Source organism: Heptranchias perlo, chromosome 42 (assembly GCF_035084215.1).
Source record: "Heptranchias perlo isolate sHepPer1 chromosome 42, sHepPer1.hap1, whole genome shotgun sequence".
NCBI classification, from domain to species: Eukaryota; Metazoa; Chordata; class Chondrichthyes; order Hexanchiformes; family Hexanchidae; genus Heptranchias; species Heptranchias perlo.
The window spans coordinates 11274291-11291003 of record NC_090366.1 but is presented as its reverse complement, the minus strand read 5'-3'; the positions used below and the strand labels follow the sequence as shown (position 1 = coordinate 11291003).

At 48.9% G+C, this 16713-nt stretch overlaps 1 protein-coding gene across 1 annotated transcript in view; it reads left to right on the top strand.

Annotated features, from left to right (window-relative positions):
- The window catches only part of pvrl2l (PVR cell adhesion molecule related 2 like), a 65962-nt gene extending 49822 nt beyond the window's left edge, over positions 1-16140 (top strand). Inside the window, exons 6-9 of the mRNA XM_067975277.1 lie at positions 10445-10586; positions 12375-12435; positions 13065-13151; positions 15763-16140. Coding sequence (XP_067831378.1) covers positions 10445-10586; positions 12375-12435; positions 13065-13151; positions 15763-15936 — 464 coding nt within the window. The 3' untranslated portion in view covers positions 15937-16140. The remainder of the gene's footprint in view (positions 1-10444; positions 10587-12374; positions 12436-13064; positions 13152-15762) is intronic.
- The last annotated feature ends 573 nt before the right edge of the window (positions 16141-16713 follow it).

Here is a 16713-nt window from a genome sequence, read left to right as displayed (position 1 = left end):
AAGGGCCGAATGGCCTACTCCTGCTCCTATTTTCTATGTTTCTAAAGAAAGAACATGCATTTCTATCTCATCTTTCACGACCTCAGGATGTCCCAAAGCGTTTCTTTGAACTGCAGTCGCAATTTTGAATGTAGGAAACATGGCAGCCAATTTGCGCACAGCAAGATCCCACAAACAGCAATGTGATAATGAAATTGTTTTTTTTTTTAAAAGTTATGTTGGTTGAGGGATAAATATTGGCCCAGGACACTGGGGAGAACTTCCCTTCAAAATAGTGATCTTTTACATCCACCTGGGAGGGCAGACGGGCCCTGGACAGTGATAAATCTATTCTTTGTTTTTGGCTAGATTTATTATTGTATTAGTGTTTGTTAACTTTTTGTTTCTGTGTGGGAGCTGAGAAACAAACTGAACCAGTTGGTCCAGGGAAAGTCCTGACTCTGTCAACAATCTCTCGTTTAACGGGTTGCCACTTCGAACAAAAACTCGGGCCTACCTCCCACTTCACCCATATGCGCGCTGTTTTCTCCCCGTACACGCGCGAGGTCTGCCTTCTCCCCACCTCCTCCTCTGTACGCACGCTGGACCTATCTCCCCCTCGCCTGTAGACACTCAGCAGACTAGCTATTAGGAGAGAGGGGCTGAATTGGCCTAGCTCTGTCGGACCTTATGACCTATTTATGTCTCTGTTTCCCCATCACAGTATATATTTATCAACTCGAGTCACATCAGTAGCTTTTAATTTGTGTCCTTCTTGTTTCTAAATGATTCACGTTCTGTTCTCGGACCTGCTACTTTGTTATAGTTCACACCTCTAAAGATAATCTGAACTTAACCAGTCTGATTACGTCAACGGGGACCATGATAAACATGTTTTTAAAAAAAAAAAATTCCCAACTCCGTCGAAAGTTTTAGAAATTCTATTTGATTTCCCCGCTCAAGTTTTCTCCTCTCCTCATCTGAGGGTGTTGAAAGCTCGCACGCTCCCCTCCGGTACGAACAGGAGGAGGCCATTCAGCCCCTCGAGCCTGTTCCGCCATTCGATTAGATCATGGCTGCTCTGCATCGTAACTCCATTTACCCGCCTTGGTTCCGTAACCCTTAATCCCCTCACCCTACTAAAATCTATCAATCTCAGTTTTGAGATTTCCAATTGACCCCCAGCCTCAACAACCTTTTTGGGGGAGAGGGTCCCAGATTCCCACTCCCCTTTGTGTGAAGAAGTGCTTCCTGACATCACCCCTGAATGGCCTGGCTCTAATTTTAAGGTTATGCCCCCTTGTTCAGGACTCCCCCCACCAGAGGAAATAGTTTCTCTCTATCTACCCTATCAAATCCTCAACACCTCAATTAGATCACCCCTTAATCTTCTGCACGCAATGGAATACAAGCCTAGTCTATGCAACCTGTCCTCGTAATTTAACCCTTTTAGTGCCGCTAGTGGCCATTCACTGTTTATATTTTCTTCTTGTTCATTCTTGGGGACGTGGGCATCGCTGGCAAGGCTGGTATTTATTGTCCATCCCTAGTTGCCCTGAGAAGGTGGTGGTGGGCCTTCTTGAACCGCTGGTAGCGGGTTTGAGGGGCTTGCTAGGCCCTCTTCAGCGGGCAGTGAAGAGTCAACCACATGGGGGCTGGAGTCACATATAGGCCCAGACCGGGTAAGGACGGCAGGTTTCCTTCCCTAAAAGGACATTAGTAAATCAGTTGGGTTTTACCACAGGTTTTGTTTTTACAGATCCCAGGTTTTTATTTCCAGACTTTTTTAAAAACTGAATTCAAATTCTCAAACTGCCTTGGTGGGATTTGAACTCGCGTTGTACTGGATTACTAGTCCAGGTCTCTGGATTACCAGTCCAGTGACAGAACCACTGCACTACCCATCAGCCGAAACAAGACATCCTAAAACAGTACCAGTCGAGCTGTATATTTAAGAAGGAGCTAGACAGATTTCTAGACACAAAAGGCATCAAGGGGTATGGGGAGAGAGCGGGAATATGGTATTGAGATAGAGGATCAGCCATGATCATATTGAATGGCGGAGCAGGCTCGAAGGGCCGAATGGCCTACTCCTGCTTGCTCCTATTTTCTATATCACTTCCGAAATAGCTATCCAGATAAATGATGAGAATAATCAGATTCCAGCCAGCTGCCTGGGCCCTAAGCTCTGGAATTCCTTACCTAAACCTCTCTGCCTTTCTCCCCTTTTAAGCCACTCCTTAAAACCTACCCCTTTGATCAACCTGTCCTAATATCTCCTTATGTGGCTCGGTGTCAAATTTAGTCTGTTTTAAGGCTCCTGTGAAGCCACTTGGGATTTTTTTTGAAACTATGTCAAAGGAGCTATATAAACATGCGATGTTGATCTGCTAATACTTGCTGAACTTCCAAGGTGAGATACGGTGGTGCTCGATCTTTAGTTGAGACGCTGTACTAAAGTGCAGATTTCTATTCCAAACACCATTGCTTGGGTCCAACATGCGCTGGGACTGTGATGTTGTATCTGAACGTATCAGGATTGGGGATCCTCTGTCCGCGATGGAATGTCATTGAGCACCCTGATACGTTATGCTCTGATAAGTTGATGTGTTTATCAGGGCTGTGCGTGGCGAGCTGCATCTACAACTCGTCCGTGTGGTAGCAGCAGTTGTTTTTTTATTCGTTCATGGGATGTGGGCGTCGCTGGCGAGGCCGGCATTTATTGCCCATCCCTAATTGCCCCTTGAGAAGGTGGTGGTGAGCCGCCTTCTTGAACCGCTGCAGTCCGTGTGGTGAAGGTTCTCCCACAGTGCTGTTAGGAAGGGAGTTCCAGGATTTTGACCCAGCGACGATGAAGGAACGGCGATATATTTCCAAGTCGGGATGGTGTGTGACTCGGAGGGGAACGTGCAGGTGGTGTTGTTCCCATGTGCCTGCTGCCCTTGTCCTTCTAGGTGGTAGAGGTCGTGGGTTTGGGAGGTGCTGTCGAAGAAGCCTTGGCGAGTTGCTGCAGTGCATCCTGTGGATGGTACACACTGCAGCCACTGTGTGCCGGTGGTGAAGGGAGTGAATGTTTAGGGTGGTGGATGGGGTGCCAATCAAGCCGGCTGCTTTGTCCTGGATGGTGTCGAGCTTGTTGAGTGTTGTTGGAGCTGCACTCATCCAGGCAAGTGGAGAGTATTCCATCACACTCCTGACTTGTGCCTTGTAGATGGTGGAAAGGCTTTGGGGAGTCAGGAGGTGAGTCACTCGTTGCAGAATACCCAGCCTCTGACCTACTCTTGTAGCCACAGTATTTATATGGCTGGTCCAGTTAAGTGGCCTTGTCCATATTCGATTCCCGTCGAGCCGCTGATAGACTGTGGCCCCTTTATAATAACCACAACAACTTGCATTTATGTAGCGCCTTTAATGTAGTACGAACATCCCAGGGTGCTTCACAGGAATGTGAATCAGACAAAATTTGACACCGAGCCACGTGAGATATTAGGACAGCTGACCAAAAGCTCGGTCAAAGAGGTAGGTTTTAAGGAGCGTCTTAATGGAGGAGAGAGAGGTGGAGAGGTTTAGGGAGGGAATTCCAGAGCTTAGGGCCCAGGCAGCTGAAGGCACGGCTGCCAATGGTGGAGCGATGGAAATCGGGGGATGCGCACGAGGCCAGAATTGGAGGGGCCGCAGAGATCTCGGAGGGTTGTAGGGCTGGAGGAGGTTACAGAGATGGGGAGGGGGGGCGAGGGATTTGTAAACAAGGATTTGAATTTTAGAATCGAGGCATTGCTGGACTGGGAGCCAATGTAGGTCAGTGAGCGCAGGGGGTGATGGGAGAACAGGACTTGGTGTGATTTAGGATACGGGGCAGCAGAGTTTTGGATGAGCTGATGTTGACTGAGATGGGAGGGGGGGGAGCAGGAGAGAAGTGGAATAGTTGAGTCATGAAACCTTGGCTGGTGTCTTCCCCTCTTGAACCCAGTTCTGTTGAGGCCAAGTACAGTGCAGCCGTTCGCCAACTCATACACAAAACTGTGGAACTTTCCTGGCCTTTATGACCATATAAGGGGGCTTACCAGGCTGAGCCCCCGGGGAGGAGTCATGAGCTTTGGTGTACATTAACCCTTCCAGTATGGAGCTTTCCAGTCCAGGTATTGGTGAGCCCCAACGTTTCGATTTGTTGAGTGGCCAATTTCACCGTTGAAGGTCAGCCTTTAATATCTGGGCTTTTGATTGGCTGGAAGTGCAGTCTTTGCCGGTCGGTTTTCGGCCAATGAGAGCCCATTTTACTTATGGACCCCCCCCTGTTTAACCTGTAGGATAACTGTCCAGTAGCACTTACTTGAAAGTTACTTTTTAACAGGGAAAAAACGTGGCATAGAAAATATGATGTAGGTCAGATAAGATAGACAATGTCCACTCTCTCTCTCGTTCCGCTTAAACTCCAAATCTTACACACTCTCCCTCGTGGATTAAATGAGGTCCAGTTTGGATTTTAAGAGCCTGTCGGTTGCAGGAAGAATGGAAGACTGGGCGGGGGGGAGGGAGAGGGTGCGGGGAGGGAGAGGGTGCGGGGAGGGAAGGAGTTCCAAATTTTGGAGGTTCCTGGGACTGAATGAGTTGGAGTCGGAGATGAATACAGTGAGCCCTGGTTTCAATGGAGGGAGCGCCTCCAAACTTTGGGACTCCTTGCCTCTTTTTTAAATCCAAACTTGACGTCACTTAATCACCACTTGCTGGCTCGCCCAGGCTTCTGAATCAAAGCTAAGAAGTATTGGAGATTAATTAAATAAAAATCGGTCAGAGATCGGAACAGTAACAGGATGTTAGTCCCCTTCACAGCAATATGCTTTGAGGAAGTACGAGACATGTGATGGTGGAGAATACGGAACATAGGAACAGGAGTAGGCCATTCAGCCCCTCGTGCCTGCTCCGCCATTTGATAAGATCATGGCTGATCTGTGATCTAACTCCATATACCTGCCTTTGGCCCATATCCCTTCATACCTTTGGTTGCCAAAAAGCTATCTATCTCAGATTTAAATTTAGCAATTGAGCTAGTATCAATTGCCATTTGCGGGAGAGAATTCCAAACTTCTACCACCCTTTGTGTGTAGAAATGTTTTCTAATCTCACTCCTGAAAGGTCTGGCTCTAATTTTTAGACTGTGCCCCCTACTCCTAGAATCCCCAACCAGCGGAAATAGTTTCTCTCTATCCACCCTATCCGTTCCCCTTATTCATACTTTATTCATGATGTGGAGATGCCGGTGATGGACTGGGGTTGACAATTGTAAACAATTTTACAACACCAAGTTATAGTCCAGCAATTTTATTTTAAATTCACAAGCTTTCGGAGATTTTCTCCTTCCTCAGGCAAATGTTTCAAGAGCTCCTTGAAGCCTACGCATTTATACATATTGAACAATACATGGTGTTTACAGACTGCCCCTGCAACTGCCCGTTGCCAAGGCAATCACCGTGTTCAGACAGAGAGGTGTCACCTGCAGAACCCCCGAATACACATTCAACAAAAAAAAAAACAGGGAAAAAAAACAGGGAAAAAAAACAGGGAAAAAAAACAGGGAAAAAAAACAGGGAAAAAAAACAGGGAAAAAAAACAGGGAAAAAAAACAGGGAAAAAAAACAGGGAAAAAAAACAGGGAAAAAAAACAGAGAAAAAAAACAGAGAAAAAAAACACAGAGAGAGGCAGAAACATCCGGAAGGCAGAGAGAGCCAGCAAATGACCCATTATATTAAAAACAGATAACATTTGTTCGATGGTGGGGTAACGTGTAGCGTGACATGAACCCAAGATCCCGGTTGAGGCCGTCCTCATGGGTGCGGAACTTGGCTATCAATTTCTGCTCGACGATTTTGCGTTGTCGTGTGTCTCGAAGGCCGAATGCTGTATGAATACTTTATTCATACAGCATAGGTGATCAGTCCATACAGTACACGGGTAGTATCTGGTTTCTCTCTCTCCAGCTACCTAACTTAGCTCTGCAACCTCTCCCTCTTAAATACCATGGTTGCTTACTACAAATAGTAACATACGTTATATCTCATAGATAGACAGACCTTCATGTGTCCAACTCCTCTTAACCCTTCCTTATGATTAGTTGTCTCCGACTTATCAAGGACACCGTCTTTACTCCAAAACATCCTATACTATGGCTAATTAGTGAGTACTATAGTTCTACATTAATTAATCACTTATGGTCGCTGTCCGCCCCAGACAACCTTCTGGTCCATCGACCGGTTACTATAGTTCAGTTTGATTATTAACTCTCAACTGTCCAACCTATTCACCACTTTTTATTTTTTCTTATGCCTTCTTGCGGGGCGAGGCGGGCTGCGTATGCAGTATAGGTTTCAGTTGCTCTGCTGATAGCTGTTTCAACGCTGTTTTCTTCTTCGCCCAGCGGCAAAGGGTTAATGATCCCTGTGAGGCCACGATGGGGTGCAACATTCAAAACCCCAGTGGCTGATCCCTAACCCTAGTGCAATGGGGTGGCCATTTCTAGTAACGGCTCCCACCTTGAGTGCTTCTCGTCGTGTTCTAGTCTTGATCTGATCACCTGTATCTCATCCAGGTCCTCCTTAATTTCCAAATGCAATTTCCAATCACTATCTCTTACTCAATTCCTCCTTCACGTACTGATTATCCATCAATTGTCTAATTTTCTTGCTATTAAGTCCCATAGCCAAACGACTAATTGAATAGTCAAACTCTCTGACAGTCTTATCCCAGTGATACCATTGTGGACTAACCCTCCGAGGAAAGCTACAGTGTACCATATTATCAAGAAATCATGGCGTTGAAAGATTCTTCTCCTTTTACTAATATCCATCTTGTGGATATTCTGGTTGATTATTATATCTCCCTGGTGCTCATTTGTCCCAATTTCATTGTCAAGGAACCCGACCATGAATTTTAGGATTTCAAATTCTTTGTCTGTCTTTAATTTCAATCCCTCTGCTAGCTACCAGTGTTTAACTCTACCCTGATTGTTTCATTAATTAGCCGGTTTCTCTAAGGAGCGTGCGTCAGTGCCTTGATTAAAAGGCTTCTCGGTCTCCTGGGCCACGTTAACCATTTCATGTCGTGCTGTTGTCAAGTGTCTGAGACCCCGTTCTTCAGTGGACAGTTATCATGCATTCCGCAGACTAACTGCCTCACACGCAACATATCACACGCACCCACGGTCACGTCATACGTGACATCAAATACTAGCCGTTCTCGGGCTTTCAGGTTTACTGATCAAACGATCGGAGTGGGTGTCTGGAGGTCTTTGCTTAAGTCCCTCTACATGGTCCTGATGTCTCAGGTAGTGGCCAGGCAGTGTTCTCATCGTTAGTATAGGCAAGGACACAAATATCTTCGAGAGAAAGTGTCAATCAACTACACTTTCCTGACTTTCACTAGAATGTGCATCAATACCAGATTGATATCTTTCGGTGAATCATGCCTAGGTGGTTTATCTTACTCATGGATGCTCTCACATGTCCTTTCTCTAACCCTTTGGTTCAGTTCCTGAAGTTCGTCCATAGTCACCTAAGGAAATGACAGTAGAAAAATTCTCATTTGGTGGTTTAATTTCTATCTTATATTCGCAATCATTTCCTCTTATCCAACTTTACACATCCCATCATATCATCTTTTCATCTCATTCATGAGCCCCGGAGGGACTTTACTGTCCAAATACAATATTATCATTCCCAATTAAAATAAAATTCCCAACTTGGTCCTGGTTATCAGCACTTTTTTTGGTTTATTTTACTTGAACTCCTCTCGGACTGCTTTTTAAAAAAAAAATATCCCGCCATGTTGTGCCTGAGTCCATTCTATATCGTTTGAAAATTATCCCAATTCCCGAGAGTAATCCAGTCTGCAAGATGAGGGCCGTTCGTTGCCTTTAACGCAGCGGTCTCCCCTCCTTGACACCAGGAACAGGTTCAAACTGGACTGGTATCTTTGGACTGAGGACTTATCTTGATACAAAGCTTTGGGCAGGATCCATTTAAATCAGACTCCCTCTTTTTAAAATAAAATTTGATTATCTCCTTAAACTTCAGGTAAATTTTCCCTTCTGGAAGGCTTGAACAGCAACTCGTATTAATTTATCTTTTCAATTTCACAAACAGATTATTCCTCGGCTTGGTGGTTTTACAGGAGAGACAGAAGAGTGCTTGTAATTACTTTTTGGAGGCAATGCTTATATCTTCCCTCCAAGCACTCTGTTCGGAAGATATCAGATGACTAAAGAGGTTAAAGCCGAGCCTTTGAGAGGCAGAGTTTTAGTCCAAATCGTCCCCACGCTGATACCTGCAGTTAAGGTCTTAAGTTCTACACACTACTGGATCTCCTGCACCAAAACATTCCCAGAAAAGGCTGCTCCGTAGCTCTGCGAAGCCACTTTTATGTCAAAGAACTGTTGTCAGTAATCGTGTGTCGTCTACGCCCAGGCGGTCCCAAAACCCATGGCCACCTATTTAAAAGAAAAAAAAATCCCAGCAAATCCATCGTGGCATTTCATGATTAATTGTGTCACGTGTCAATTCGTGATCTCCTCCTGTCTCCGTGGGGAAATAGCCACTCGAATTAAGAAACGCAAAGTCTTTAGAGCCCTGCAACTTCTCCCCTTTTTATATACGGGTCGTTTACTAGAAAATGGTAACTGTTATATTTCATAGACAGATCTTCGTGTGTCCAACTCCTTCTACCCTCCCTTTATGATTAGTTGTCTCCGACTTATCAAGGACACCGTGTTTGCTCCAAAGCATCCTGTATTCTTACTATACAATGGCTAATTAGTAAGTACTATAACTCTACATTAATCACTCAAGGGTCGATGCTCGTTCTCGCCCTGCACTCCCTTCGATAAGAAACCATCCAGAGTGGGACAATACGCACTCCTCCCCCACTGCCCGGCCCTTGCTCATGTTCCATCATCTCCTCGTGTTTCCACTCAACCCTCTGGTCTATCGACCGGTTACTATAGTTATTAACTTTCAACTCTCCAACGCAGGATTTGTGTTCTGTTTTGTAGGTTAGTAATGGTGCAGTACAGTCACGAGGCGTTCCCAGTAGACTTTTTTTTAACTGTAATATTAGTGTTTGCTTCAGGGTGAAAGAAATGAGCCAAAAACTGGTCCATTCAGGGTGGGAGATGGGAATTCACCTGGACTTACCCAGGAAGGATGATAATCTTTGTTAAAACCGTGACATTCACTGTCTAAACATTCCAGCCCTCAATCATTGCAGTCCGCAGATTGGTAAGTTCTCCGTTACTCTGTAATAGTTTAGCCAACCAAACAATACGAGTTAATAATGATCGAGCTCGACCGCTAAGGGGATATCATCCTGCCTAATGTGCTTCCTCTGAAATAGACCTCACTTTCCAAAACACATACAATAATATAAAGTAGTCGTCGTGTTTGATTGGACAGTGTAGATGGAGCTTTACTCTGTATCTAACCCACTGTACCTGCCCTGGGAGTGTTTGATGGGACAGTGTAGAGGGAGCTTTACTCTGTATCTAACCCCCTGTACCTGCCCTGGGAGTGTTTGATGGGACAGTGTAGAGGGAGCTTTACTCTGTATCTAACCCCCTGTACCTGCCCTGGGAGTGTTTGATGGGACAGTGTAGAGGGAGCTTTACTCTGTATCTAACCCCCTGTACCTGCCCTGGGAGTGTTTGATGGGACAGTGTAGAGGGAGCTTTACTCTGTATCTAACCCTGTACCTGTCCTGGGAGTGTTTGACGGGACAGTGTAGAGGGAGCTTTACTCTGTATCTAACCCCCTGTACCTGTCCTGGGAGTGTTTGACGGGACAGTGTAGAGGGAGCTTTACTCTGTATCTAACCCCCTGTACCTGCCCTGGGAGTGTTTGACGGGACAGTGTAGAGGGAGCTTTACTCTGTATCTAACCCCCTGTACCTGCCCTGGGAGTGTTTGACGGGACAGTGTAGAGGGAGCTTTCCTCTGTATCTAACCCCCTGTACCTGCCCTGGGAGTGTTTGACGGGACAGTGTAGAGGGAGCTTTACTCTGTATCTAACCCCCTGTACCTGCCCTGGGAGTGTTTGACGGGACAGTGTAGAGGGAGCTTTACTCTGTATCTAACCCCCTGTACCTGCCCTGGGAGTGTTTGACGGGACAGTGTAGAGGGAGCTTTACTCTGTATCTAACCCTGTACCTGCCCTGGGAGTGTTTGACGGGACAGTGTAGAGGGAGCTTTACTCTGTATCTAACCCCCTGTACCTGCCCTGGGAGTGTTTGATGGGACAGTGTAGAGGGAGCTTTACTCTGTATCTAACCCCCTGTACCTGCCCTGGGAGTGTTTGATGGGACAGTGTAGAGGAAGCTTTACTCTGTATCTAACCCCCTGTACCTGCCCTGGGGGTGTTTGACGGGACAGTGTAGAGGGGGTGCGATGACTCATGCTGTCTCTCGTTTCTCTCCATGTTTCAGAGGTCCCGTTGGAATCCGGCTCGACGACTGGAGCTATTGTGGGTGGAATCATTGCGGCGATCGTCGTCCTAACTGTCTTGGTCACAGCTGTGTTGATATTTAAGCAGCAACGTAAGAATGCGACTGGTGATGATGATGAGGAGTGAGTACAGAGCTTTTATTTTCAAATGTGCGTTGACTTCATTCCCTCCACTTCAGAGAGGAACGCAGTGGGTTGGACTCTGACCTTTCACCTCTCGGTGCCCGGGTTCAACCCCAGCCAAGGCTGATGGGATGGACGTCACCCCCACCTGCTGGCCTTGGGGGGGGTCCTACGTTAAATTCATTCCCCCAGGTCAAGACGGGCTCACATTTATAATCTCGCTCAGAGGTCAGAGTGCAACTGTTGGATGGGGGACGGGACGGGACGGGACAGGAGGGGTGGGGGACAGGAAGTGCCGTGGGCGGGGGCGGGGACAGGAAGTGCCAGTCCAGGGGGGCTAGGAAGTGCCCCTGTTGCCTGGTAATGCTCCTGTGAGGCCCTGCCGAGACCCTGTGCTGTATCAGCCGGGCGAGTGGTCGATAGCGAGGCCTGTAACGAGGCAGTGTTCCATTCCCCAGCGTTCCCGACTCTTACCGCCTTTCTACGAAAACCCAAATTGGGAGTCCACGGATGTGAGAACTTCAGAGGATTTCCCTGGATCCTGCTCACTGGACGCCCTAATCCCTGAACATACGAATTACGAGCGGGAGTAGGCCATTCGGCCCCTCGAGTCTGCTGTGCCATTTGATAAGATCATGGCTGATCTGATTGTGACCTCAACCCTACTTTCCCGTCTACCTACTATAACCTTTGACTCCCTTGTTAATCAGGAATCTATCTCACTCAGCCTTAAAAATATTCAATGACCCTGCCTCCACCGCTCTCTGGGGAAGGGAGTTCCACAGACTCACGACCCTCTGAGAGAAAAAAATTCTCCTCATCTCCGTCTTAAATGGGAGACCCCTTATTTTTAAACTGTGGCCCCTAGTTCTCGTCTCTCCCACAAGGGGAAACATCCTCTCACCATCTACCCCTTCGAGTCCCCTCAGGATCTTATATGTTTCAATAAGATCACCTCTCATTCTTCTAAACTCCAGTGTACACAGGCCCAACTTGTCCAACCTTTCCTCATAAGATAACCTCCTCATCCCAGGAATCAGTCGAGTGAACCTTCTCTGAACCGCCTCCAAAGCAATTATGTCCTTTCTTAAATAAGGAGACCAAAACTGCACAGAGCATTCTAGATGTGGTCTCACCAATGCCCTGTACAACTGGAGCAAAACATCTCTACTTTTATATTCCATTCCCCTTGCAATAAATGACATTTGCCTTCCTAATCACTTGCTATACCTGCATAGGACACCCAGATCCCTCAGAGTTCTGCAATCTCTCTCTATTTAAATAATATTCTGCTTTTCTATTCCTCCTGCCAAAGTGGACAAGTTCACATTTTCCCACATTATACTCCATCTGCCAAACTGGGTGCTCCACCCTGGATACCTTAATATTTCATACAGTACGGCGGTGTGCTGGTTATGTTACTGGACTAGCAATCCAGAAGCCTGGACTAGTGATGCCAGGGGCCGTGAGTTCAAATCCCACCATGGCCTTTTGAGAATTTGATATCAGTTTTAAAAGAAAAAAAAAAAATCTGGCCTCATTAAAAGTGACCGTGAGATCAGGAGCTCACTGTGTGAGGGGGGAAATCACGGACATCCCATTACTCAGTGATCCAGTATTCCTTCAGGCAGTGGGGACGGATTGTGCTCATTTAAAAAAGGAAGTCTTTGCCGTGCACTGACATTCAGGAAGTTACTTAGAGAACTCTCTTGTTTACTCTGATTTTATTCCCCTTCTGTTGTTTATATCTAACCTTCACCTGATATATCCGTTTATTTTTTGTCGAAGTTTCGAGCCTCCAAACTACAAGCCTCCTCCCCCGAAAGCCACCTTGACAGAAGCCGGAAAGGTAAGGTATTCTCAGCTTCAATTGCGCTCCTATTGTTTCGAAAGAACAAACTTGTATTTATATCGTGCCTTTCAACACCTCAGGACGTCCCAAAAGACTTCACAGCCGATGGAGCACTTTCTGAAGTGTGCTCACTGTTGTAATGTGGGAAACGTGGCAGCCAATCTGCGCACAGCAAGATCCCACAAACAGCAACGTGATAATGACCCAGATCATCTGTGTTTTTTTTTAATGATGTTGGTCGAGGGATAAATATCGGCCTCAGGACACCGGGGAGAACTCCCCCCTGCTTTTCTTCGAAATAATGGCCGCGGGATCTTTTACGTCCCACCTGAGAGGGGCAGACGGGGGCGCCTCGGTTTAACGTCTCATCCGAAAGACGGCACCTCCGACAGTGCGGCGCTCCCGCTGGGAGTGTCGGCCTGGATTATGTGCTCAGGTCTCTGGAGTGGGGGCTCGAACCCACGACCTTCTGACTCCGAGGCGAGAGAGAGAGGCCCACTGAGCCCTGGTCGACAGCTGACGGGATAACCCAGCGCCAAAGTTTCTCGGATGTACAAATAAAGCTTGTTCTCTTTTGGTTGGGGTGTTGTACTTACTGCAAGGTTTAAACTTACCGTATGCTTTAGGTTGAGAAAACAGAGGCTGATAAAATGGAGAGCATTCCCCTCAACACAACCTACTTTGAAACTAATGGAGAAGATGGCAATGGGATGGTAAGTGCCATGGAGCCAGGGAGAATGGAGGAGCCAGTGCGAGATTCTCTCTGTCTGTCTGTCTCTCTCTCTCTCTCTCTCTCTCTCGCGCTCTCTGCCTGTCTCTCTCTCTCTCTCTCTCGCGCTCTCTGCCTGTCTCTCTCTCTCTCTCTCTCTCTTGCGCTCTCTGCCTGTTTGTCTCTCTCTCTCTCTCTCTCGCGCTCTCTGCCTCTGTCTCTCTCTCTCTCGCGCTCTCTGCCTCTGTCTCTCTCTCTCTCGCGCTCTCTGCCTTTCTCTCTCTCTCTCTCTCTCTCTCTCGCGCTCTCTGCCTTTCTCTCTCTCTCTCTCTCTCTCTCGCGCTCTCTGCCTTTCTCTCTCTCTCTCTCTCTCTCTCGCGCTCTCTGCCTGTCTCTCTCTCTCTCTCTCTCTCTCTCGCACTCTCTGCCTGTCTCTCTCTCTCTCTCTCTCGCGCTCTCTGCCTGTCTGTCTCTCTCGCGCTCTCTGCCTGTCTCTCTCTCTCTCTCTCTCTCGCGCTCTCTGTGTCTCTCTCTCTCTCTCTCTCGCGCTCTCTGCCTGTCTCTCTCTCTCTCTCTCTCTCTCTCGCGCTCTCTGCCTGTCTCTCTCTCTCTCTCTCTCGCGCTCTCTGTGTCTCTCTCTCTCTCTCTCTCGCGCTCTCTGCCTGTCTCTCTCTCTCTCTCTCTCGCGCTCTCTGCCTGTCTCTCTCTCTCTCTCTCTCTGCCTGTCTCTCTCTCTCTCTCTCTCTGCCTGTCTCTCTCTCTCTCTCTCTCGCGCTCTCTGCCTTTCTCTCTCTCTCTCTCTCTCTCGCGCGCTCTCTGCCTGTCTGTCTCTCTCTCTCTCTCGCGCTCTCTGCCTGTCTGTCTCTCTCTCTCTCTCGCGCTCTCTGCCTGTCTGTCTCTCTCTCTCTCTCGCGCTCTCTGCCTGTCTCTCTCTCTCTCTCTCTCTCGCGCTCTCTGCCTGTCTCTCTCTCTCTCTCTCTCTCGCGCTCTCTGCCTGTCTGTCTCTCTCTCTCTCTCGCGCTCTCTGCCTGTCTCTCTCTCTCTCTCTCTCTCGCGCTCTCTGCCTGTCTCTCTCTCTCTCTCTCTCTCGCGCTCTCTGCCTGTCTCTCTCTCTCTCTCTCTCTCTCGCGCTCTCTGCCTGTCTCTCTCTCTCTCTCTCTCTCTCGCGCTCTCTGCCTGTCTCTCTCTCTCTCTCTCTCTCTCTCTCGCGCTCTCTGCCTGTCTCTCTCTGTCTGGCTCTCTCTCTCTCTTTCTCTAGAAAGAGAACTTTTAGTACTTTTTTCACAGCGCTTAATCAAAGATTTAAACTCGTGATGACTTGTTTGACCTTATCTGTTCCCTCAAATGATGTCTCAGTGGTGATGTTAGTGCACGGGAAATATATGGAGCTTATTCTTTATCAGTTTTGTGCACCGAGTATCAGGCACTCCCCAGGTCAGCTGGAGCCGGGGTCCTCCACCTGTGACCCCTGAACCCTGCCAATCTGTTCCTCGAAGCCTAGTTTTGGGTCAGGGGCCGTTCTAAACGTTGTTCCAGTTCATCGACCAATAAGATAACAAGATCTGTTTGTATCAACAACTCGAGATATCTGGGAATTAATCAGGACATAAGAAATATGAGCAGGAGTAGGCCATTCGGCCCCTCGAGCCTGCTGCACCATTCAATAAGATCATGGCTGATCTTCTACCTCAACTCCACTTTCCCGCCCGATCCCCATATCCCTTGATTCCCCTAGAGTCCAGAAATCTATCCATCTCAGTCTTGAATATACTCAACGACCGAGCATGGGGTAGATAATTCCAACGATTCAAACCCTCTGAGTGAAGAAATTACTCCTCATCTCAGTCTTGAATGGCCGACCCCTTGTCTTCAGACTATGCCCCCAGTTGGAGACTCTCCAGCCAGGGGACAGGGATTGACACTTTATACGTGTCCCATAAGGCTTCATGGGACAAGGCCCACACAGGCAAACATTTGGACACACCTGGGCTGGAGCATGGTTGAATGCCATCAACAACAACAACTACTTGCATTTATATAGCGCCTTTAACGTAGTAAAACGTCCCAAGGCGCTTCGCAGGAGCGTAAATCAGACAAAATTTGACACCGAGCCACATGAGGAGATATTAGGACAGGTGACCAAAAGCTTGGTCAAAGAGGTAGGTTTTAAGGAGTGTCTTAAAGGAGGAGAGAGAGAGGCGGAGAGGTTTAGGGAGGGAATTCCAGAGCTTAGGGCCCAGGCAGCTGAAGGCACGGCCGCCAATGGTGGAACGATGGAAATCGGGGGATGCGCGAGAGGCCAGAATGGGAGGAGCGCAGAGATCTCGGAGGGTTGTAGGAGGTTACAGAGATAGGGAGGGGGACGAGGAGGAGGCCGCGGAGGGGTTCGGACACCAGGATGAGAATTTTACATTCGAGACCGAGAGAGGCGGGTGGCCGCGATGCCGCCGTGGTCGAATAGCCGGCCGGCCGGCGCTCACCGCCTGGATTCGGAGGGCGGGTGGGGGGGGGGGGAGGGGGGGGTTCAAGGTCAGTGAACCAGCGGCCCGAGGAGAGGGAGGGGAGACGTTGAGTTGCTGACTGTTGACCCTCTGTCATTCCCTCCTCCTCTCCAGACGCTGACCCAGTATTACGATGAACCTGGTGATGCCCCTGGCCTCAAATCACCCAATGACAGCTCTCCCGGCGACTACCTGGAGCAGGAGAACCCCATCTACAACGAGCTCTCCTACCCGGCGGAGGAACACCGGCAGAGCCAGGAGTTTGTGTCCAAGGGCATGTACGTTTAGGCCCCACCTCGGCCTCCCCCAGCCTCCCCCCCCCCCCCCCACCCCCCCTCCCAACACGACACCTTCAGTCTCACCGCTAACGGGCTGGACCCCCCCGCTCCCGTCCTCTTTCCACTCAGTAGCGTGACCCCAGAATATTATATCCAGGCTCACAGCAGTGGGGGCTCGTAATGGGCTCTTGGGGGAGGGGGGGGTGGTTTGTAACAGGGGCCCTTGGGGGGGGGGAGGGGTTTGTAACAGGGGCCCTTGGGGGGGGGGAGGGGTTTGTAACAAGGGCCCTTGGGGGGGGAGGGGTTTTGTAACAAGGGCCCTTGGGGGGGAGGGGTTTGTAACAAGGGCCCTTGGGGGGGAGGGGTTTGTAACAAGGGCCCTTGGGGGGGAGGGGTTTGTAACAAGGGGCCCTTGGGGGGGAGGGGTTTGTAACAAGGGCCCTTGGCGGGGAGGGGTTTGTAACAAGGGCCCTTGGCGGGGAGGGGTTTGTAACAAGGGCCCTTGGGGGGGGGGGAGGGGTTTGTAACAAGGGCCCTTGGGGGGGGGGGGAGGGGTTTGTAACAAGGGCCCTTGGGGGGGGAGGGGTTTGTAATGAGGGCCCTTGGGGGGGGGAGGGGTTTGTAACGAGGGCCCTTGGGGGGGGAGGGGTTTGTAACGAGGGCCCTTGGGGGGGGGAGGGGTTTGTAACAAGGGCCCTTGGGGGGGGGAGGGGTTTGTAACAAGGGCCCTTGGGGGGGGAGGGGTTTGTAACAAGGGCCCTTGGGGGGGGAGGGGTTTGTAACAAGA